This window comes from Mirounga leonina, unplaced genomic scaffold (genome assembly GCF_011800145.1).
Source record: "Mirounga leonina isolate KUSES-001 unplaced genomic scaffold, KU_Mleo_1.0 Mir_174, whole genome shotgun sequence".
Classification (NCBI taxonomy): domain Eukaryota; kingdom Metazoa; phylum Chordata; class Mammalia; order Carnivora; family Phocidae; genus Mirounga; species Mirounga leonina.
In genome coordinates this window covers 52,770,024-52,795,647 of record NW_023270451.1, presented here as the reverse complement: position 1 = coordinate 52,795,647, position 25,624 = coordinate 52,770,024, and the positions used below count along the sequence as shown (strand labels likewise).

Here is a 25,624-nt window from a genome sequence, read left to right as displayed (position 1 = left end):
CTAACGTCTTGTCTAAGGGAATGTCATTTGTGACATTCTACTAGGAAAAAATGTTACATTGAGTTCTTTAAGGAATAAAAGATAAATTAGACATGAGTTCTGCCTTATAGGACCTTATAGAAATCTAGAGCAGATGGGGCATAATATATAATTATAAATAAGGTAATGAGAGAAACAGAATTGGGAATGGAAGAGAGGCATTTTATAAGGGCTTTATGGAAAATGTCATTGTGTGCCAAGGGAGGGGTACAATGAGGATATGGAAATGATGATAAATACTTAGAGGAACAGCAGGAGTAAAGGCATAAATACAAAGTAACCAAATAATAATTGTGACCATTTCAGTTTGGTTGTAGTTTAGAGCAGTAGTGCTCAGGCTTTGGTGGACATTCAAGTCACCCTGGAGAACTTGTATGGAGCTTGTATAGGGTACATGGTAAAGGAATCATGAGCAAAAAGAATAGAAAGATCAGTAGTGGCCATAATATTGTGATGGTTCTTGAATACCAGGCTGCACATCTTTTGTGTTAGTAGGAAGTGAGGAACCACTGAAGGGGTTAATCATGAGAATGACCTGATTGAAGCCAAGCTTTAGAAAATTAGTCTGGTATCAGAGACTATAGCAGATGGAGCAAAACAAGGTTGGAATTGGGGAATTTGGTATAAAGATGACTGAGTTCATCCAGGGAAGAGGAGATCTGAACCTGTCCCTTGATGATGGCATTGTGAATGGAAAGGAACAGAGGAATTCAAACAAGGAAGAATCTGGCAACTAATTTGATAAGAAGGTGGTAAAGCAAAGACAGAAGTCTAATTATGGATCTAAAGTTGTAGTTAAAGCTGGGCACCAAGGGAGACCCCCAAATTGAGAAGCTAGGGTAAGATACTCATTTGAGAAAATTGATGATGAGCTGGTATATTGTGTACATCATGTTTGTGTAATAAGGAGGACACCCAGTTGAGTATGTCCAGCAGGCCACTGAGAATCAGATCTGGAGGTTAAGAGAAAGGGTATGGCTGGAAATAGAGATTTAAGGGATTTTGCCATAGTGGGAGTTAAAGAAATGGCAGAGGATAAATTCACCAAGGGAAAGAATATAGAAGAGAGGAGAAAAACAAAGAAAACCTAACTTAGGAGCATACCTACATTCAGAAAACAGGTGGCTAATGATGAGTGAGCAGAACTTCACAGTGTGTTCAGAGCACTAAGAAGAGAAGTAAGGTAGTCATTAGCGTGACTTTCTAGCTGGGATGGTGAGCAGGGTTGAATATTGCAGAGGAAGTGGAGACTGTAGACATTCCCTGGACATGTTGGTGATCTTTAAAAACACAATTCTGTTGAATAGTGAAAACAGATGCCAGCAGGGGTTAAGGAATGAGTCCGTAGTCAGGAACTGGCACCATTTATAATGCTTTATTTTGCTAGGAGAATTCCTATTTCCAGTGGACCTTTTAACTGGTATTGTAGAGCTGGGGGAAAGTCAAGAAAATAATGCCCATTTACCTAAAAGCCATTTTTTGTGATCTGTCAGATATGTAATTTAGAGCAACATGGAGTCCTCCACTCTTTTTTGTTGTTGTTGTTGTTCACTACTGCAAATGCCTTTACCAGAGGTAGAGGTCTCTTAGGGATGTTACCTTAATCCAAAGGATTTCGTTTTTATTGAGCTCATCTTGGTTCATAGAAAAACTCCTTCAAAGTTCAGTTCTGCATCAAAAAATGAAACATAACAGCAGCCATGTCTTATTGCTGTTGGAGACAGAGTTCCTAAGCAGGAAATTTATTCGGACAAGATTTCTTGCATTCATTTTTATAGTTATAAACCAGTATCACAAGTTAATTGAATAGAATTTTTCTCAAAGGCAAAACTCCTAATTGGATACCATTAACAGTTACCAATGGGATACAATATATTGTAGCTGTTTTCAATACCTCATCTTTTTATCTCTTGTTATTAATGTATTACATCTCAGGCTTCATCTGTACCTGACTTACTATGGGGCTATCAGAGCAGTTAGCGTGTAGCAGGGCTCTGTGCTAGAACAATGCAAACTTTACACCCTTTAATTCTTGTGGCAACTTCACAGAGCTGATATTGTTGCTCCCATTTCAAAAATGAGTAAAGTCTAGAAGAAGTCAAATAACTTACCAAAGATGATACAGCTATTAATTTTCTAAGTCTGGATACCTATATGGTTTTCTTACCCCAAAGCTTATGCTCTCTGCCTGCTACTTACTGATGGTTCCTCACTCCTCTTCCTTGGACCATATGTACATCATGGTATTCCAGGAATAGGGTCAGTGTGCTGTTGATGCTGAATTATCAGGGTTTCTGATAATTAGGATTTCTTTTGACTTTCTGACTGAAGAATAAATTTGGGTTGATCAATCTCATTCATCCCACTGAGTTAAAATTTCTTTGAAGTAATGAAGCAGTTGTCTTTTCAGGTTATGGAAGACATGGAAAAACCAACAGAGAAAAAAAAAAGCAAAGGAAAAGGAAAGCTAATTGAAACTATAGTTTCAAATGTCAGTACTCAATGCAGTGGGCTAAATATGGCCAGGAATTTTCATGAAGAGACTTCATCCAAGGGCAGGGTAGGGTCTACTCCTGGTGCTTTGTGCATACCGTATTCCTCTCCAGTTTGTTAGAGGAAATGATTGATGACAGTTTCCTAACAGTGGGAGGGTGGCACATAGCATGCATGAAGACAAGAGTGCCAAATCTGTGGAACCTTCATCATCAGCCAAACCTCTCTTCCTCTCCATAGGGCAGTAAGTGTTTCTACCCAGCAGTGTGGCCATAAGGGCTAAGCCCTCCTTACTCTTCAGGATGAAGTCCTGACAATTTAATATTATCCATGGATTTATAAAGCATCAGGAGTTTTAATTGTAGATCTCAGCCTATTGCACTATCAAAATCAATCTATGTATCACACAACAAATTTGTTTTATTAAAAAATTGCAAATTAGAGTCAGCATTCAATTATCTGAGTCAGTGGAATCAAGTCATGTATAATCCATAGCAGTGGGTAATCTCTAGATAATTTGTAACTGTGTACTGGAAAAAATAAATTTGTTTCTGTTATATTTTCCTTAGGCGACTATTGAAGTTATCAACCTTTTCCCAGGCATATATACATAAATGTAAAGAAAAGAGGATGTAGAATTACTTAATCAAGCAAATAGCAATTTGGAATATAGAAATTTTAATAGGTTTTTGTCTGGATCTTTATAGGTTCTCTGGGCTCAGGAAGAACTAATAGTTGTAAATCACCTTTAAAACTGTAGCTATTTCCTCCCCTAATTTTTGTTACGTTCTGCTGTGCCTAATGCCAATGCTCACCTTTTTACAGCTGTGCAATATGACTCTACTTGCACAGAAGTCTCATGAGCTGGTCTAGGGGTGCATGTGTTAGTGCTCAAGGAGTTTATTCTTGCATATAGCTGATAGCTTTCTAGCATTATCTTTGAAATGCTGCGTTCCCTTAGGTGTCTGTCCTTAGCACTCTTACTTTCTTCTTCTCTAGGAGAGCACCTTAACTTCCATGAATGCCACCAGATGATTCCTAGATCTCTAAGTTCTACTTCACACACTTGCCGGAACTCTTGCAGAGAATGGTCTGTGACATTCAATAGCAATCTCAGATTGAATAATTCAAAACTGAACTCATTGTTTCCCAAATCTTCTCCTTCTGCCATGATCCCTCTGCTGTTAAAGGAATTACCATCTTTCCAGGCAGGGGAGAAATCAGTCATCTTCATAATTCCTTCTTTTCTCAGCCCCCATGTCTAATCAGTTGCCAAATTGCATCCAACCTAAATGCATATTGTGTCTACTTTCACTTCTTTAATCAACATTTTTGAGCTTCTTTGTACTTACATGCCATGGATTTAGAACATGAGACAGTACCCACTTCAAGACGCTCACTCCTTGTAAGAGAAATAACGAAATAGACTATCAATGGACAGTATGATGATTACTAGTTGTCATTAACTAAGCACCAGTTGCTGAGACTGGGAGGAGAAGGTGGAAGCCTTCCACATCCAGGAGGAAGTGATATGTAAGCTACATCTGGAAAGATGAAGAGGAGTGATTTATGTAAAGAGCAGATGAATGCCTTTCAGAAGGTAGAAAAAGTAGTATGTGCAAAGGTACAGAGATGTGAGAGAGCAAGTCCTTTTCAAAGAGGTGTAAGAGTGATCCAGGTGCACATTAAGGAGTGCCAAGAAATAAAGCACATTTATGAAGGGCTGTGTACATTGTTATATGAAATTTGGATTTCATTCTCAAAGTATCCTTTCTTTCTTCTTCCCTTATACATGATCATCTCTCTTATCAGCACTCTAAGCCAACAAATCTCCTGACTGTTCTTTTGCTCTCTACTCTTGCCTTTTCTTTCCTTAGATTGCAATCAGAGGTGGCACCCCTGTTAGAGTTTAGAATCTTTCTCTTTCCTAATCCTTCACTGGCCTGTATTACCAGATTACACTCATCTTCTGCAACACCCCCACCGCCCCCCCATCCCCCGTGCCAGAAACATCCGATGGATCAAGACTGTGACAACTGTCTTCCCCTCTAAGTTATAAACTCTGTAAGGCCAGAGTCTATGGCTCATCAATCTCGGTAGATTTAGAATCCCATGCCTATACTTTGTACGTAGTAGGCTTTTATATATCTGTTGCATTGAGCAAAAAGAATACACTTTAGAGTCTTTCCACATTTCTTCGCTTTCCAAGAGCTTTTATGCACATTGACATAACCACATTGCTGTAATCAGCACCGGCTTTCTTGTCCCTGCCAGCAAGTGTTCCTTACAGCCCAGTGGCTTGTAACATGCCCTGCTGCTACATATCAGCAACAGTTCCCAAACAGAGTGGCATGGATGTGTACAAACCTTAATGTGCAATGTTTGTTTTTGTCTGCAGAAAATGAAAGGCCTCACTTTTCCCTGGGGTAAAAGCAGGTTTAGAAAGCACTGATGCAGGGCCCTTTGCCAACCTTTACAATTTCCAGGGCTCTACACCTCATTTCACTGACAGGTATGTTGAAAAGGGCTTTGAACTAGGAGCCAGAGCTAGGATTTGCGTCCCAGCCCTAACTAACTGGGTACCTGTAGGCAACATTTCTAAGCCTTGATTTCCTCACCTTTGGAATTAGTAATTAGAATTAATTCCAAATGTCCTCATCAACATTCTTTTACTACTATTTTCATGGTAGCATATCAACCAGTTATCTTGGAACAAAAATCACAAAGCCATCCTGACTTTCTTTTTTTTTCATCTTGACTCATTTAAACAGAAAAGGTGTTACTGGAAGGATATTGACTAATCCACTAAATGGATGGGATGAAAACCAGGCAGAGGAATTTGACAGCAACATAGGGTATCCCTATGTTCACATGGGAACAGGGTGATGAGTTTGGCAATTGGTGTCACTGGACACTTCCTGGCATTCATCTCTCTGCCAGTAACTCTGATGGTTTCTGTGTCTCTACATCACTCCCTCTGTGTTCAGAGTCCCACATGTGGGCATCCAATTGGCTGAGCCCAGAACAGATCCTGTAGAAGAAAAGCACAGTTGAGGACATAATATTTAGAAAAGATCATTTAAAAGGCATGTTATCTATCCAGGCTTCTAGGTAATGTAAATTCCTATCATTGGAATAAGTTAGATCCCTACATTACGTACATGACTACACTGCCTTAGTCTCTTGCAGAACAACATTCACCCAATTGCCTGCAAGGTAAATTCTGTTGTGACTTTCTGGGGGAACCTACTGCAATAACATAGTCCATTATGATACTTAGAGTATGCTGTCATAGATCTGATGTGAGAAATAGCTTGCACAAATTTAATCAGAGGAAAACTTTCATCTGGTCCTGTAAGAACTGTGTAAGTTAGCATGTTCTGTTCTTCACATTGGCTCTTAGATAGCCAAGAACCAAGCGTGGGGCTCTCCACAGCAACTGTCTTCACCCTTGTAGTTATCATTTCTATTTACCTTCTTTTGTTCCTGGTTGTTTATTTTGTAAAGCTCCTCACATTCTTTTTGAAAGAAGGAATAAAAGAGGGATGGGAAGTAGGGAGAGCTGGATGCCAGCCACCCAGTGAACAGAAGTAACCATGGCAGAGAAGTGGCTGCATCCATCATAGCAACAGGCCTGGCAATGGAAACCGGTTACCTTGTTGTCCTGAATTCTCTTACCCAGGGCAAACTAGTCTATTTCTGCAGCCGCCTGTCCACTTGGTCTAAATATGGTTAAAAATAGTGTCAACAACAAAGACTTCCACACCTCTCCCCTCATGTATTTACATGAACTGTTTTATCCCCTACATAAAAATAGCATGTGGGACATCAGCTACTAAAGAGAACACGAGTCAACAATGAGACATCAGTAATGTCATCCATCTACTATGGATTACTGTGGATACTGAGTTGCTAACTATCCAAATGATATTCAAGTATTTCATCACCTGCTTAATCAAGCTTCAAAATAAGGAGTTAGACCACTTCAACTCCGGTGATTTGATTATGCGGTAGAGTGGTGCATAAACATTAATCCTGGGAAATTAATTCATGAAAATTAGCTGAAGATACCCCTAGAGGCATGTTTTGTATCTATTTTTGCATAAAATGTTGAACTAACTACTTACTGAAGGTGTCTTGGGGGAACTAGAATGATTATGCTTGATTCTGTAGTTATCTAGAGAGAATCATGAAGAGGCCATGAAGTGACCTGAAAATGCATTCTGATTAAAGCTAAGTCTTGAACAGGAAAATTGCTTTGAAATGATTAAAGTTAAAATTGTTGGTAATGAAGGAAGCACTTGTCCTAGAATGAGGACTTTAAAAGAGAGAATCTCATTTTGAGTCTTTTGTAAAGCATATGGCTTTACTTTTTCATTGCAAAATACTGGGTTGTATAAACCTATCACATTGTCTTACTTTGAAAAATCAGTGGAGGGCAAGGAGGACTTGGAGAATGTTCTAGATAAAAATCTGGCAAGGGTTTATTATGAATGAAGATCTGCCTTCAGGAGAGGGCAATCTTCAGTATCCTTTAGAGCCCACCTAAATGCACCCACTCAGTGGGGCCTTCCTAAGGGTTGGCCACAGTCTCTGCTCAGGGTACTTGGTTCCTTTGTATGTCTACCTTGTCAGGTTGTACATCGATGGTTTGTTGAAACATCTGTCCTTCCCACCAAATCTTGAGATCCTAGAGGACAGGGGTCATCTTTATTGTGTATATTTCCAGCATCTAGCAGAGTGCCCATCTTGCCCAGGACTAAATCCATAACTGGTTACATTTATCCTCTTTGATACTCACCTTTGCAGATATTTAAAGATATTAATATTTTATCTCAAACCTTGGAAGGCAAATGTGTTTCAGAATTTAGACGTTGCAGATGTTGGAAAGGTGACATCAGTGTCTATAAACAGTGTCTGTATACAATGTCTATATCATATGTAACATAACACTCCCAGCATAGTCTGGGGAAGTTTCTATAATCAAGCACATTAATTATGCAGCAAAAACATAAAGAGGCTATTGTGAAGTTACAATAATATAGAGGTACATATATCTTTGCAAATTAATGTTTTCATTTTCTTGGGGTAAATACCCAGGAGTGGAATTTTTGGATTATATGGTATTTCTATTTCTGATTTATTAAGGCACCTCCATACTTTCCACAATGGCTGTACCAATTTACATTACCACCAACAGTGCATGAGAGTTCTTTTTTCTCCACATCCTCCCCAATACCTGTTGTTTCTTGTATTACTGATTTTAGCCATTTCAACAGGTATGAAGTGCTAGCTCATTGTGGTTTTGATTTGCTTTTCCCTGATGATAAGTGATGATGAGCATCCTTTCATGTGTCTGTTGGCCATCTGGATGTGTTCTTTGGAGAAATATCTATGTCTTCTGCCCATTTTTAACTTAGATTATTTGTTTTTGGGGTGTTAAGTTGTATAAGTTTTTTATATATTTTGGATACTAACCCTTTGTGGGATATGTCATTTGTAAATATCTTCTCCTATTCAGTAGGTTGCCTTTTAATTTTCATGTAGTCCCAATAATTTATTTTCACTTTTGTTTCCCTTGCCTCAGGAGATACATCTAGAAAAATGTTGCTACAGCCAATGTCAAAGAAATTAGGGCCTATTCTCACTTTAGGATTTCTATGGTCTCAGGTCTCACATTTAGGTCTTTAATCCATTTTTTTAAATTTTATTATGTTATGTTAATCACCATAATCATCATTAGTTTTTGATGTAGTGTTCCATGATTCATTGTTTGTGTATAACACCCAGTGCTCCATGCAGAATGTGCCCTCTTTAATACCCATCACCAGGCTAACCCATCCCCCCACCCCCCTCCCCTCTAGAACCCTCAGTTTGTTTCTCAGAGTCCATAGTCTCTCATGGCTCATCTCCCCCTCCGATTTCCCCCCCTTCATTTTTCCCTTCCTACTATCTTCTTTTTATTTTTTTTTAAACATATAATGTATTAGTTTCAGAGGTACAGGTCTGTGATTCAAAAGTCTTACACAATTCACAGCTCTCACCATAGCACATACCCTCCCCAATGTCTATCACCCAGCCACCCCATCCCTCCCACCCCCCACCACTCCAGCAATCCTCAGTTTGTTTCCTCAGATTAAAAATTCCTCTTATCAGTGAGATCATATGATACATGTCTTTCTCTAGGCCTTTAATCCATTTTGAGTCTGTTTTTGTATATGGTGTAAGAAAAGGGTTGAGTTTCAATCTTCTGCATGTAGCTGGCCACTTTTCTCAACACCATTTACTGGAGAGATTGTCTTTTTCCCATTGCATGTTCTTGCCTTCTTTGCCACAGATTAAATTGACTAAATTAGATTAAAAGATTAATTGATTAAATCATGGGTTTATTTCTGGGCTTTCTATTCTGTTGTTGATCTTTGTGTCTACTTTTATGCCAATACCATACTGTTTTGATTACTAGAGCTTTGTAGTTTATCTTGAAATCTGGGATTGTGATACTTGCAGTTTTGGTTTTCTCTTTCAAGATTGCTTTGGCTATTCAAAGTCTTTTGTGGTTCCTTACAAATTTTAGACTTGTTCTAATTCTGGAAAAATGCTGTTGGTATTTTGATAGAGATTGTATTAAATCTATAGATTGCTTTGGGTAGTATGGGCATTTTAACAATATTCTGTCAATCCATCAATGTTTCATAGTTTAAAAGTACAGGTCTTTCACCTCTTTGGTTAAGCTTATTCCTAGGCATTTTATTATTTTTGATGCAGTTGTAAATGGGTTTTTTTTTTTCATTCTCTTTCTGCTGCTTCATTATTAGTGTATAGGAATGCAACTCACTTCTGTTACTGATTTTTGTATCCTGCAACTTTACTGAATTCATTTATCAGTTCTAGTAGTTTTTTGGTGGAGTCTTTTGTGTTTTCTCCATATAGTATTATGTCATCTGCAAAAAAGTGAGTTTTACTTCTTCCTTGCTAATTTGGATGCCTTTAATTTATTTTTCTTGTCTGATTGTTGTGGTTAGGACTTACCAGTGTTGTGTTGAATAAAAGTGGTGAGAGTGGACATCCTTATCTCACTCCTGATCTTAGGGGAAAAGCTCTGAGTTTTTCACCATTGAGTATGATGTTCATTGTGGGCTTTTCATATATGGCCTTTATTATATTGAGAGCTTTAATCATGAATCAATCTTGTACTTTGTCAAATGCTTTTTCTGCATCTACTGAAATGATCATATTGTTTTTATCCTTTCTCTTGTTGACATGATGTGATCATATTGATTTAGCAAATATTGAACCGTCCTTATATCCCAGAAATAAATTCCACTTGTTCGTGGTGAATGATTTTTTTTTTTTAATGTATGTTGGATTTGGTTTGCTAGTATTTTGTTGAGGATATTTGCATTTATACTCATCAGAGATAGTGGCCTATAGTTGTCCTTTTTTGTATTGTCCTTAACTAGTTTTGGTATCAGGGAGAATGCTGGCCTCATAGAATGAATATGGAAGCTTTCCTTCCTCTTCTATTGTTTGGAATACTTTAAGAAGAATAGGTATTGATTCTTCTTTAAATGTTGCTAGAATACACTTGTGAAGCTGTCTGATTCTGGACTTTTGTTTCTTGGGAGTTTTTTTGATTACCGATTCAATTTCATTACTGGTTATCAGTCTATTCAAATTTTCTGGTTTTTCCTGCTTCAGTTTTTGGAGTTTATATGTTTCTAGGAATATACCCATTTCTTCTAGGTTGTCCAATTTGTTGGCATATAATTTTTCATAATATCTCTTACAATCCTCTGTATTTCTATGGTATAAATCATTATTTCTCCCCTTTCATTTGTAATTTTGTTTGAGTCCTTTCTGTTTTTTCTTTTAATGAGTCTGAGTGAAGCCTGTCAATTTTCCTGATCTTTTCAAAGAGCCAGCTCCTGGTTTTATATCTGTTTTAATCTTTAGTATTTCCTTACTTCTGCTGGTTTGGGATTTTGTTTATTCTTCTTTTTCTAGATCCTTTGTGTGTAAGGTTAGGTTGTTTGAGATTTTTCTTGCTTCATGAGGTAGGCAGACTTATGCTAGTAGAAACTTTCCTCTGAGAACAGCTTTTGCTGCAATCCAAAGACTTTGGTCTATTGTGTTTTCATTTTCACTTATCTCCATGTATTTTTTTAATTTCCTCTTTGATTTCTTGGTTGACCCCTTCACTGTTTAGTAGCATGTTATTTAACCTTCATGTATTTGTACTTTTTCCAGGTCTTTTCTTGTGGTTGATTTCTGGTTTCATAGCATTGTAGTCAGAAAAGATGTACTGGTATGACTTCAGCCTTTTTTAATTTGTTGAGACTTGTTTTGTGGCCTAATATGTGATCTATTAAAGTGCACAGGGAACATTTTTAAGAAAAGAATGTGTATTCTCTTTCAGGATGGAATGCTCTGAATATATCTGTTAGATCCATCTGGTATAGTGTATTATTCAAAGCCACTGTTTCCTTGTTGGTTTTCTGTTTGGATGATGTGTCTTTTGATGTCAGTGGGTGTTAAAGTCCCCTACTATTGTATTACTATTGATTAGGTCTTTATGTTTGTTACTAGCTACTTTATGTATTTGGGTCCTATATTTACAATTGTTACAACTTCTTATTGGATTGCTCCCTTTATGACTACATAGTGTTCTTTGTCTCCTAGAGTCTTTTTTTTTAAAATTTTATTTATTTATTTGACAGAGAGAGACACAGCGAGAGAGGGAACACAAGCAGGGGGAGGGGGAGAGGGAGAAGCAGGCTTCCCGCAGAGTAGGGAGCCCGATGCGGGGCTAGATCCCAGGACCCTGGGATCACGACCTGAGCCGAAGGCAGACACTTAAGGACTGAGCCACCCAGGCGCCCTAGAGTCTTTGTTTTAAAGTCTATTTTGTCTAAGTATTGCTACTCCAGTTTTTTTTTTTTATTCCATTTGCATGATAAATGCTTTTCCATCCCTTCACTTTGCATTTCCACGTGTTTTTAGGTCTGAAATGAGTTTCCTGTAGGCAATGTATAGATGGATCTTACTTTTTAAAATCTATTCCATCATCCTCTTTTGATTTGAGTGTTTGATCCATTTACATTCAAAATAATTATTGATAGTTATGTACTTATGGCCATTTTGTTACTTGCTTTATTGTTGTTTCTGTTGTTCTGTTCCTTTCTTCTCTTGTTCTCTTCTCTCACAGTTTGCATTCTGCTAGAGGGGACCTACAGCTGCCCCAAACTGAGGCAGGCAGGATTGGAGGAGGTGGATTAGCAGAAGCATGAGGATGGAGGTTTGTGAGCACACTGTTAGCAAGCTAGGTAGCAAGTGTTGGCACTGGTTCCTGCAGATGCCTGTGTGTCTAGGCTGGGGGATGGGGGAGGGAAATGGCTCCTGCCGGCACTTTTTTTTTTTTTTTTGAGAAATCTCCCATCTCTCCCCATCCAGCACATGCTCTGAGATTAGTGAACTAATCTCTCTCTTTTTATACCCCAGCCATTTTTCAAACTGCTGCTCCTATGCTGTGTCTCTGCAGGCTCCTTGTTGTGCTATCTGTTGAAAGGCATGGGCTCCATTTCCTCTAGCCTTCCCTACTCTCCCAGAGCAGAGCCTACTGATTTTGAAAGTTCCAGGTGTTAAGCCCCACTTACTGTAAGAACCCATGAAATTTGACCCTTCTTGTTTTGAAAGCTAAATGTTACAGGAATTTATCTTCCCCATGAGGGTTCCCATGCCTGGGGTGCCTGCTGTGAGGGTCTCTTTCTTCCCTTTCTCCAGGGGAGAATGCCTAAGGTGTCCCTCCCTCCTGTGGACAGTCCCTGCAAGTCCAGTTAGCTCCCAGTCATGTCTCTGCTCTTCCTATCCTCTTAGATGTAGCCTCTTCTTTGCATTTAGCTGTGGAGTCTGTTCTGCCAGTTGCAGGTTGTTTACTAGGTAAGTTACACTGATATGGGTGTTATCTAGTTGCATCAATGGGAGGCAGTGAGCTTAGGGTCCTCCTATTCTGCCATATTCTCCAGAAGCCCTTGGTCCTTTTTTTTTTTCATTTCTTTTTAAGAACCTGATGTTGGGTAGACCAAAGGAACAAATCAATGAGAATTGGGGTGGCTGAGAAAGACTCTATGGAAACCCACTAAAGTGGGTTTTACAGGAGGGTCCCAGTTGGAGAAGCCCTTAGAGTAGAACTTGCATACCGAGATATCATGCAGGTAAGTTTGGAAAGATGTGGGTAAAAAGGGCTTTGGATGGCAGAGTGGAAAGCTGAGTGACTTCTTTAAGCTCTGGCAAATCAGCCCTTCTTTTAAACAGTGTTCTTCCCAGTTCCAATATTGTTCCAGTTTGATTTGACTTTCAAAAGTAATTGTAGGTAATTTAATATTATAGAATAAATATCATCTGCTGCCTTGTTTATGTGGAAATTTTTCTCCTTACACTGCTCAGTAAATTCATTAAAGACAGATTTTATTTCCTAATAGTGCATTAAAAAAAGTGTTTTTATTTTCTTTTTGGAAAATATTTTAATCAAATGAACTTTTGTGCTTCTTCTCATTTCTAATCCTGATCCTCTTCTGACCCTGGCTCTAGTTCTGAATGTCTTTTTTAAAAAGTCTTTGCTCCCATTTACAATCATCTTCTTTCTTCTTTCCTGTGTTTTTCCCTCTATCCTACCTTTGGACTCTTGCACTTTGCTTGTCCTTACCTTTGCAAGCTCTTCCTTCAAGAGAAGGTGTCCTGAAGCCAAGAATTGGAAGGGTGTTCTGTAAACTATAGGCTATTGAATAGGGGGTGGAAGGAACCATAGTAACACACATCTGTGCCTCTGGCACCTGAAGAAAAGTCTGGGCTCATGAAGGCTGTGTCTACCACATGCCAACATAACTTCTCAGTGGAGCCAATTCAATCAGACAGGCAATTCACTGTAAATTTAGTCCATGTGCCTCCTTGGCATTGTGTGGATAAAACAAACTAGTTGACTAATAGCACTGATCAATTTTCAGCTAGTAATTTCGGTGTTTCCTAGAGCAGAGGGGAGCAGGAATAGGCAAAGGGTGTGTATAATGATCCCCTGGATGCAAAAAGAAAATTAGAACTCTTGAACTGAAAAAATAAGAGTTTGAGCTTTACTAATGTTTGGTTTTATGGAATGTTAATACCACTATATATATATAATTTTTAAATACATAAATATCGAGGTCAATTCACCAGTATTTTTGCTATTAGGGTGCACAATCAAAATAGATTATTCTAGATCATTGATTCCCAATCTGTGGGCAACAGAGTTATTGTAAGAGGCCCATTAATATATGTGGAACTATTTTCTCATTCAGCAGACACTAAAAACACAATGATTTGCTAAGGGATTATAATGATTTAATATGATTCTGTTGTGTTCCAAAATTTACTGTAAAGGTGGATTCCTTATGCCTAAAAATGTTGCAAATGCATTGAAGAGGAGACACAGTTACAATGGGACACAAAAGAGCATAGGGAAGAGTCAAGTCCCAGTAAAATACTAGGTCGGTTGGTCAAAGTAATCTAACCTATTAAAAAAATTTTGGTCATACCTTAGAGATATTATAGGTTCATTCTAGATCACTGCAATACAGTGAATACTTTTTAAATTTTATTTTATTGTTATGTTAATCACCATATATTACATCATTAGTTTTTGATGTAGTGTTCCATGATTCATTGTTTGCGTATAACACCCAGTGCTCCATTCATTACGTGCCCTTTTTAATACCCATCACCAGGCTAACCCATTCCCCCACCCCCTCCCCTCTAGAACCCTCAGTTTGTTTCTCAGAGTCCATAGTCTCTCATGGTTCATCTCCCCCTCCGATTTCCCCCCCTTCATTTTCCTTTCCTTTTTTTTTTTTTTTAAACATATAATGTATTATTTGTTTCAGAGGTACAGGTCTGTGATTCATCATTCTTACACAATTCACAGTGCTCACCATAGCACATACACTCCCCAATGTCTGTCACCCATCCCTCCCACCCCCACCACTCCAGCAACCCTCAGTTTGTTTCCTGAGATTAAGAATTCCTCATATCAGTGAGATCATATGATACATGTCTTTCTCTGATTGACTTACTTCGCTTAGCTTAATGCCCTTTAGTTCTATCCACGTCATTGCAAATGGCAAGATTTTGGTTTTTTTCTGATGGCTGCATAATATTCCATGTATATGTATACCACATCTTCTTTATCCATTCATCTGTCGATGGACATCTTGGCTCTTTCCATAGTTTGGCTATTGTGGACATTGCTGCTATAAACATCAGGGTGCATGTACCCCTTTGGATCACTATATTTGTATCTTTGGGGTAAATACCCAGTAGTGCAATTGCTGGGTCATACGGTAGCTCTATTTTCAACTCTTTGAGGAACCTCCATACCATTTTCCAGAATGGCTACACCAGCTTGCATTCCCACCAACAGTGTAGGAGGGTTCCCCTTTCTCCACATCCTGGTCAACATCTGTCCTTTCCTGACTTGTTAATTTTAGCCATTCTGACTGGTGTGAGATGGTATCTCATTGAGGTTTTGATTTGGATTTCCCTGATGCCGAGCGATATTGAGCACTTTTTCATGTGTCTGTTGGCCATTTGGATGTCTTCTTTGCAGAAATGTCTGTTCATGTCTTCTGCCCATTTCTGGATTGGATTATTTGTTCTTTGGGCATTGAGTTTGATAAGTTCTTTATAGATTTTGGATACTAGCCCTTTATCTGATATGTCATTTGCAAATATCTTCTCCCATGCTGTCAGTTGTCTTCTGGTTTTATGGACTATTTCATTTGCTGTGCAAAAGCTTTTTATCTTGATGACGTTCCAATAGTTCATTTTTGTCCTTGCTTCCCTTGCCTTTGGCGATGTTTCTAGGAAGAAGTTGCTGCGGCTGAGGTCGAAGAGGTTGCTGCCTGTGTTCTCCTTTGGGATGTTGATGGACTCCTGTCTCACATTTAGGTCTTTCATCCATTTTGAGTCTATTTTTGTGTGTGGTGTAAGGAAATGGTCCAGCTTCATTCTTTTGCATGTGGCTGTCCAATTTTCCCAACACCATTTGTTGAAGAGATTGTCTTTTCCAGTGGACATTCTTTCCTGCTTTGTGGAAGATGAGTTGACCATAGAGTTGAGGGTCCATTTCTGGGCTCTCTATTCTGTTCCATTGATCTATGTGTCTGTTTTTGTGCCAGTACCATACTGTCTTGATGATGACAGCTTTGTAATAGAGCTGGAAGTCTGGAATTGTGATGTCACCAGCTTTGCTTTGCTTTTTCAACATTCCTCTGGCTATGCGGGGTCTTTTCTGGTACCATACAAATTTTAGGATTATTTGTTCCATTTCTTTGAAAAAAGTAGATGGTATTTTGATGGGGATTGCATTGAATGTGTAGATTGGTCTAGGTAGCATTGACATCTTCACAATATTTGTCCTTCCGATCCATGAGCATGGAACGTTTTTCCATTTCTTTGTGTCTTCCTCAATTTCTTTCATGAGTATTTTATAGTTTTCTGAGTACAGATTCTTTGCCTCTTTGGTTAGATTTATTCCTAGGTATCTTATGTTTTTGGGTGCAGTTGTAAATGGGATCAACTCCTTAATTTTTCTTTCATCTGACTTGTTGGTGTATATAAATGCAACTGATTTCTGTGCATTGATTTTATATCCTGCCACTTTACTGAATTCCTGTATGAGTTCTAGCAGTTTTGGGGTGGAGTCTTTTGGGTTTTCCACAGAGAGTATCATATCATCTGCAAAGAGTGAGAGTTTGATTTCTTCTTTGCCGATTTGGATGCCTTTTATTTCTTTCTGTTGTCTGATTGCTGAGGTTAGGATTTCTAGTACTATGTTGAATAGCCGTGGTGATAGTGGACATCCCTGCTGTGTTCCTGGCCTTAGGGGGAAAGCTCTCAGTTTTTCCCCATTGAGAATGATATTCGCTGTGGGTTTTTCATAGATGGCTTTATGATATTGAGGTATGTAGCCTCTATCCCTACCCTCTGAAGAGTTTTGATCAAGAAAGGATGCTGTACTTTGTCAAATGCTTTTTCTGCATCTATTGAGAGGATCATATAACCACTTAGGAAATTGAAGCAGTAATCAAAAATCTCCCAACAAACAAGAGCCCAGGGCCAGATGGCTTCCCAGGGGAATTCTGTCAAACATTTAAAGAAGAATTAATGCCTATTCTTCTGAAACTGTTCCAAAAAATAGAATTGGAAGGATAACTTCCAATCTCATTTTATGAGGCCAGCATTACCTTGATCCCAAAATCAGACGAAGACCCAATCAAAAAGGAGAACTACAGACCAATATCCCTGATGAACATGGATGCAGAAATTCTCACCAAAATACTAGCCAGTGGGATCCAACAGTACATTAAAAGGATTATTCATCACAACCAAGTGTGATTTATTCCTGGGCTGCAAGGTTGGTTGAACATCCACAAATTAATCAATGTGATACAATACATTAATAAAGGAAAGAACAAGAACCATATGATCCTCTCAATCCAGTGAATATTATAATAAAGCATGTTAATAGAATACAGTATAATGTAAATATAACATATATGCACTGAAAAAACAAAATTCAAGTTTGTTTTTTTAGATATAACATTATTGCAGTGTACATACTTCAGCCTTTTTTAGAGGATATTTTTTATTGAATCCTCACCTGAGCTTTCAAAAAGTCATTTTTTTGTGTGGGTACAGGGTCTTGCCTCAGTCTTGATGGCTGGGTGGTAGTTGTTGAAGGTTGGGATGGCTGTTGCAGTTACTTAAAATAAGACAACAGTGAAGGTTGTCACAACAATATACTCTTCCTTTCATGAACAATTTCTCTGTAGTATGTGATGGTATTTGATAGCATTTTCAAAGCTTGGAGTCAATCCTCTCCAACCCTGCTGCTGCTTTATGAACTAAGCTTATGTAATCTAAACCTGTTGTTGTCATTTTAACAATCTTCACAACATCTCCACCAGGGATGGAGTCTATTTCAAGAAACTATGTTCTGTGCTCATTCATAAAATGACAAGCAACTCCTCATCCATTAAAGTTTTATCTTGAGATGGCAGCAATGCGGTCATTTGTACAGGCTCCATTTCTAATTCGTTTCCTTGCTGTTTGCACCACATCTTTAGCGACTTCCTCCATTGAAGTCTTGAACTGCTCAAAGTCATCCATGAGGGTTAGAATCAACCTTTTCCAAATTTCTGTGAATGTTAATATTTTGACCCCTTTTCCATGAATTGTAAGTGTATTTAATGGCATCTAGAATGTTGACTCCTTTCCAGGAGCTTTTCAATTGACTTTGCTCATATCCATCAGTAATATCACTATGTGTGGCAGCAATAGCCTTAAGAAATGTATTTATTAAAGAAGCCTTGAAAGTCAAAATGAGACCTTGATGCACAGGCTGCAGAATAGATGTGTTAGCATGCAGGAAAACATTAAACTCATTGTACATCTCCATCAGAGCTCTTGGATGACCAGGTGCATTGTCAATAAGCACTAATATTTTGAAAGGACTCTCTTTTTCTAATCAGTAGGTCTCAATAGAAGGCTGACAATATTCAGTAAACCACACTGTAAATAAATATGCTGTCATTCAGGATTTGTTGTTCCATTTACAGAACTCAGGCAGAATAAATTTAGCATAATCTTTAAGGTCCCTAGGATTTTTGAAATGGTAAATGAACATTGGCTTCCATTTAAAGTCATTAGCTGCATTATCCCCTAATAAGAGAGCCTTTTCTTTGAAGCCAGACACTGACTTCTCTCTAGGCATCATCTTCCAACAGAAGACTGTTTCATCTACGTTAAAAATCTTTTCATTAGGGTAGCCACCCTCATTAGTGATCTCAGATAGATTTTCTGGATAACTTGCTGCTTTACCTTGTTCTTTTTCCTTAGGGAGATGGCTTCTTTCCTTAAACCTCATGAACCAACCTCTGCTAAATCATACTTTTCTTCTGCAGCTTCCTCGAGGAACCTTTCTACCTTTATAGAACTGAGGGAAGTTAAGGCCTTGGTCTGGCTGTGGCTTAACGGAATGCTGTGGCTGGTTTGAGCTTCTATCCAGACCACTAGAACTTTCTCCACATCAGCAGTAAGGCTGTTTCACTTTCTTATCATTTGTGTGTTCATGGGAGTAGCTTTTTAAAATTTCTTTGGACTTTTCTTTTTCATTCACAACTTGGCTTTTTGGTGCAAGAGGCTTAGCTTTTGGCCTATCTTGGCTTTTGACATGCTTCCTCACTGAGTTTAAAGATTTATAGTTTGGATTCCCAGTGAGAGACCTGTGACTCTTAATTTTACCTGAACACTTAGAGACCATTTTTGTTTTATTAATTGGCCTACTTTTGATATTGCTATGTTTCAGGGAATAGGGAGGTCTGCAGAGAGGGAAAGACATGGGAGAACAGCCAGCCCCTAGAGCAGTCACAACACACATAATGTTTATTTATTAAGTTTGCCATCTTCTACAGGCAGTTTGTAGGGCCCCAAAGCAATTACAGTAGTAACATCAAAGATCACAGATCACTGTAACAAATAGAATAAAGAAGTTTGTCACATTTTGATAATGCTTACATTATTTCATGGACCCCTATGAGCAAATGCTGTTGGAAAATGGCGCTGATTGACTTGCTCAGCACAGTGTTGCTGCCAAGCTTAATAAAACTAGGTATGCCTATACATGCTTAAGCATCTCTCTTTTTAATAACAAATGCTTTTTTTTTCTTCAACGTGTTTCTCTGTTTCCCTATTTTGAATGAGTATTGGCACATCTTAGGGAACTAGCTTCCAGCACAGTATTCCTTTTTATTCATGTCTGTCTTAGTTTGCTGGGGCTGCCATAACCAAATATCATAGACTGCATAGCTTGAGCAACACAAAATTCCTCACCGTACCAAAGACTAGAAGTCCAAGGTCAAATGTCAGCAAGTTTTGTTTCTTCTGGGGCTTCGCTCATTGGCTTACAAATGGCCAACTTTTTGCTGTGTCCCTGCATGCACCCCTCTTGTTTCTTTGTTTGTTAATGTCCTAACAAAATTCCAGCCTGAGTGGATTAGGGCCACCTTAATGGCCTCATTTTAATTTAGAACATTTAAAGAGGTAACAATTTCCAAGTACAGTCCTATTCTGAGGTACTGGGGATTAGGGCTTAAATATATGAGTTTTGCAGAAACAATACAGCTCATAACAGTCATTTCCTTTTGATCAATCTAGGTGTTTCAGGAGGGTATGTGGGACAGCAATATGATTAAGTTGACCTGATCTTGATTTGTCCAGGACAGCTCCATTTTACTATTATCCTGACTTAATTTAAAAAGTGCCCCCTTTCATGGTCAAAGTGTCTCATTTGGAAAATAAATAATAAGATGGATCCTGATAAAAGAGGCTCAAGAGCCAGAGGGCATACACTTCAGTCTTGGTTCAAAAAAATCTCGTGCTATGCCTAGGTTTCCTCCACCATGGATATCATAATAGAACCTGCATCACAGAGTTATTGTGAGGATTAAATGCATTAGGATGCCTAAGTCATTCAGAACACTGCCCTGGGTGTGCAGTAAGCATGGAATGTAACCCTGAGTAAGCAGAAGGAGGAGGATTATATTTGTCGGGTGTGATGGTTAATTTTATGTGTCAGTTTAGATAGGCTCTGGTGCCCAGCCCTTTGAAGGTTTAATAGTGTTTTGGGCCGAGATTTACATTTAGATTAGAGGACTCTGAGTAAAACATTTTGTTCTCCAATAGGTGGGTGGGCTTCATCCAATCAGTTGCAGGCCTGCATAGAACAAAAGGCTACCCTACCCCAAGCAATAAACGATTTGCCAGCAGACTGCCTTTGAAATTAAACTGAAACTGTTTCCTGAGTCTTCCGCCTTCTGGTCTTCCACATTAGATAGATTTTGAACTCACCAAGCCTCCATAACTGCATGACCTAAATCCTCTAAATAAATTTATTTCTCTATATAAACACATATCCTATTGGTTCTGTTTCTCTGGAGGACCCTGCTTAATACAGTATGTGTGGAAACCAAAGCTATACCTGAGGTATAGCTTTTAATTTTTAAGTTCTTTTACTTCTGGATTATTTCTGGATTTTCTCTGTCCTGTGTTCACTATGCTCTTCACATGTCTGAATACATACTAATAAAGATCTGTGACAAGACTGCTAGAATACATAGGCACTCTGTTTATTAGTCTCTTAAAGAAATGCTTAAATTTTGCATACAATACTAATACTCTACATCTATGAGATTTTTTGTCTTTTTCAGGAAGTGCGTAGTGTACCTAATAAATGTTTGGAATGAAAGAATCCTAGGTTTTAGTAAAATGAAGGTTGATTAAACAAAATTGAATCACCAAGCAAATAAGCAAATATATTGGCAGGAGTCCTGGAAAATCAACCATATGAGAAAAGTTAAAGAACTTGGAACAGCAAATAAAGGCTTGAGGAACAACCAAGTAGCAGCTATCAAATCTAAAAAAGGGTGACTGAGAGGATGGAGACCAGCTGTCCTATAGCTCCACTGAGAGCTCCACTGAGCCCAGATAAAAACTTCACTATGACAGACCATTAGACCTAGGCTCCTCGCAGTTAACATGGTTGGAATGGTTACTTAGCCTGTTCCAGAATATATTTAAAGGATTCTTTAAAATTGGCTAAGTTTGCTTTTTCTGGGTGTGATGCTATGTGGCAAATTCAGATCCTGGACTTCCAATGAAGTTAATCAGAATCACTAAAGGGAGGGGAGTTATAAAAACCATAGGCTCCCTTTCTATGAAGTGTTTGTTAGGAAATGGTTTCTAGGAGATACTGGTGAGAATAAAAGCAAAGTGCAAAAGGGAATGTGTAATATTCTACCTTTGGTATGTGAGAAAAAAGGGAAATAAGAGTGTATATTTCGGTTTCTTTTTCCAAAAAAGAAAAATATTCTGATGAAAACAGTTAATCATTTAGAGGTGTGGTAGTGGATGGGAATGTAATTTGTGTATATTTTTTGTATTAGTTTCCCATTGCTAGTATAATAAATTGCCACAAATATAGTGGCTTTAAAACAACCTTTATTTTAGAGTAATGGAGGTCATGAGCCAAATATAGATCTCACTGGGCTAAAATCAAGGTATCAGCAAGGCTTCATTTATTCTTGAAAGCTCTAGGGGATAATCCGTGTCCTTGCTAGTTTCTAGAGGCCACCTGCATCCCTTGGCTCATGGCCCTTTTCTCATCTTCAAAATCCAGCAGTATAACATCTCTGTCTGAATCTAACCCTTCTGCCTAGCTCATCTGCATTTATGGGTTCTTAGGATTACATTTCAGTTCATGGAATGTTACAGGATAGTCTCGTTATCTTACTATCCACTGATTAATCAGCAACCTTAAGTCCATCTGTAACCTTAATCCTCTTTGCTCTGTAGCATTGTGTATTCATACCTTCTGGGGATTAGGATATGGACATGTTTGGAGTGTGTGTTAGAGGGGGCATTCTGCCTACCTTACGTTTTAAGAATAATTTTAACTTTTTAACCATGGAAATCTTTATAAATTCAAAAATAACAATCAAAAAGGATAACAAAAGCCCACTAAAACTGAATACAAATAGAAACAAACGTAACAGTACTTAATACAGCTACGCTGTGGAGGAGGAAAAGGACAAATTCCAATAAATATACCCTTAAGTGAGATGTATTTTAAGGATTAAACTAGTTGCAAAGAAACCTTGATGTTTACTCAGTAAATTTGTGGTTGGGAGCCAGAGTGCTAAGTCTAGAAGAAGAGAGAGAGAAATACGGAATGGGGGAAGGTGAGGGAAAACCCTCCTTAATGAGATGTCTGATTTCAGGCTGAACAGGTATAAAGTACAAGTAAGCCTGCAACATCGAGTTGGTACCAAAAAGTAAGGAAGTGCTCAAGGACTGATGGAGACCTGTCCAAGTTTAACCAAGAACTCATAAGAGATTGTGAAATAAAGAAGAAATATTTGATATTAAAAGAGGCATTTGGGGTTGGAAGGGGAATCACTTTAGAGAAGAATGACAGCTAGTAAATATAAAAGGAATAATAAGTTTGGAAACTCACTATTGTAATCATCAATGTAATAACTGATTCAAGGAGGATCATTGATGGATGTTAAAATCATTAGATGGTTTAGAAACCAGCTTCCTTGAGAGACAGTAAACTGATTAGATGAAATGTTGACATGGGATAGTTACATATTTCAAAATATCATCCCAGAGATTCGTTATTAATTATAAAAGGAAAATGATTTGTTTACAGAGGAGAAATCTGTTCAATATCACTTTAACCAAGTGATCAAACTTCACATCACAAGAATGGGACACACAGATATTTTGTGCCTTCTGATATGACAGAGTAGGAAGAATGCATTATCAAGTACATTGTGTTCTTGCCAAGAACATTTAACTTGAATCTTTTCAGGAGGGGAAAAATCAAGCAATTATAAATGTGGGCCATCTTATAAGGCAACAGGCCTAAACAAAAATAATGACAATTATGATGCAATTTTTGATCCTTGATTAAGAATTTAAAAAACAGCTATAAAAGACATTATTGGGACAATTGGAAAATTCTGAATATTGGCTATATATAACTTACAATGTATTTGTTTATGTAGGAAAGAGTCTTAGTTTTGAGGAGACACGTGGAAATATTAGGGGTAAATTCGGAATGTGAGCAAATTTCCAATGGTTCATTAGAAAAGTATATATATACAGAAAGGCATCCAAGGAGGAAGTAACAAAATAAAAATAACTAGTGAATTTGGATGAATAGAGCTTGCTCTTTTTTTTTTTCCCCACCACATTTTCAAATTTTCTGTAGGTTTGATTTTCAAAGTAATATTCTTTATTGGGCCCCTGGGCTTCTTGATAGCCTTTGGGCTTATTTTATTTGTATTCCAAGTTGTTGTGAAGTGTGTTTGTTTTTCAAAAAAAAAAAATGTGTTTCTAGTTATCTTTTTAGAGTCCCTCACTTGACATCCAATTCTTTAACTCTCTGTGCAATGTGATTTCTTGCATGCATATGCTAGTAAATAGAACTTCAATGAAAGCACTCATCTGTTAATCTCTGTGGAGCTCCAATTTATAGGAAAAACATTTGAAAATAAAAAGTGGACCCATAGTATCTGGTTAAGTAACTGTACTTTGTAAGTTTTTAAATACTGTTAACATATTACCTAATAGTAACAACAATAGCATCAACCACAAAAGACACAGATTTCCAGATCCTGCCTCATTTGAAGGGTAATCTGAGAATAGGGCCTTCCTTGATCTGCATTTTAAACAGGTTTGCTGGCATTCTTCTGCTCACTGCAGCTGATGGCCCTAGGGAGCCCTAAAATGTCTTTAAGGGCTCCTTCCTTTTCAGGGCTCAGCCTTAGTGCTTCCCTCTAGTTTCCTTCTCCTAAATGGGCACATATCTGCTGAGGGGGGTTCTTCGCCACCTGTCATCTTTACACTTGATTCTTTTTCATTGCTTCCTATCCCCCATTGCTGGCTTTCCCTTAGTTTTCCACCTCCCTCTGTGATCACCAGTTCCCTGTTGCTCCATATAGTTTCCAAGGAAGGCCTTAGTCTCACATCAAACTGTTGCTGCTCATTCAGTCGGTGGGACAATACTTTCCTCATGTCTCTGACTTATCCACAAAGTAAAGTTTCTCTAAAATACTAGTAACTCCATAGGAAATTCCGAGAATGAAAACCAGACTTATGCTCCCTGGGTATTTACAAACTGAGGATGGGGGTTAAGGTTGCAGACTCTGGGGTTGGACAGCTCAGCCCTGAAGCCAGCCTCCACCAACTGGTTGCTGTAGGACTTTTGGCAAGTTCTTTAACCAACCCGACTTTAGTTTTCTCCTATGCAAATGGGGCGTAATACGTACCTCAAATGGTTGTGAGGAATTAAAGGCGTTTAGGTATATAAAGCACCTAGAAATGTGCCATATAAATGTTTACTATTTTTAATCACCATCTTTCCAAGGAATTTCAGACCTGGATCAAATTCTGTCTTTAAGATATTAATGATAATTCTGATAAAATAATTTCTTGCTTTCTGTGTGTCTCTCATGGGTTTAGGTTTCTCTAGGACTTCTACATGCCCATGCTACACACATCCTGTGGCCTCCAGAGCGCTGGCAGAAATTGGAATCTGTTCTTCCTCCAGAGCGCTTGCCTGTTCAGAGAGAAGAGGAATGATGGCATGGAGCTCCCTCAGCTGCTGGCATTGGGAGGCCCCCACCACCCATTGCAGAAGGGGTGGAGAGGAGGAGTCTTCAGAAGGGCAAAGCTTGTTTCAAATGAAATGATCCACATTATTAAAGAGTTTTAAAATATTACATAGTATTAAATAGCAACTGATTTTGTGTTTAATTGTAATACCCTATTGTTTAATGCCAAAAAATTGCAGACCTTTGGGAATATGAAAATTAATGTTTGATGAAAATAATTTAGTAATGTCATTTACTCTTAAGTGAGAACATGAAAAAACATAGTGATGGGAATTATACTGCAATTGACAGTATATACAATGCAGTGACTCCTGGTTAAGAAGAACAGTACACTGTGATGTAAAAATAAAACAGTGATTTCCTCAGGTACTGTTTTGGGTATTTATCCTTTAACCTGTACCTCCATTAATAAGGAATATTTTATCTTTTTTTTTTAAGCAAGGAATTAAAGGAGAACCAATTCCATTAATACTTCCATACAATTAAACCTTTCTTATTAGCCCTTTTAAATCAAAACTTCTGAGCTATCTCTTGCCTGCCTGTTCACATTGATGAATAAAACTATCAGTATTCAGTCACTATTTGGTAAAATGTTCCGAGTGAAATGAAAAAAAGTCAGTCCTCGTTGACCAAGTTTGATTTCCGCCCCCCAAGGATTTTCAGTGTTTACATCTGTAAATACTGAAATCACCAATTGGAAAGTGGGGTAATCACATAATAGATCCTGTAACTGCAGAGGAAAGGAGGTAAATTCCTTCATACAAGTCTATATTTATTCTTGCAAATGTGGATGCAAACTTCCTTAGTGGCCAGGAATGCAAAGA

At 38.1% G+C, this 25,624-nt stretch overlaps 1 protein-coding gene across 6 annotated transcripts in view; it reads left to right on the top strand.

Annotated features, from left to right (window-relative positions):
• IMMP2L (inner mitochondrial membrane peptidase subunit 2) overlaps positions 1–25,310 on the top strand; it is an 862,490-nt gene extending 837,180 nt beyond the window's left edge. For 5 of the 6 annotated variants that reach the window (XM_035020938.1, XM_035020940.1, XM_035020935.1 and 2 more), the window contains one exon: positions 24,649–25,310. In XM_035020938.1, coding sequence (XP_034876829.1) covers positions 24,649–24,878 — 230 coding nt within the window. In that variant the 3' untranslated portion in view covers positions 24,879–25,310. Of the gene's footprint in view, positions 1–18,524; positions 18,656–24,648 lie in introns of all 6 variants that reach the window. The other variant, XM_035020939.1, reaches the window with a different exon arrangement.
• Positions 25,311–25,624: the final 314 nt, after the last annotated feature.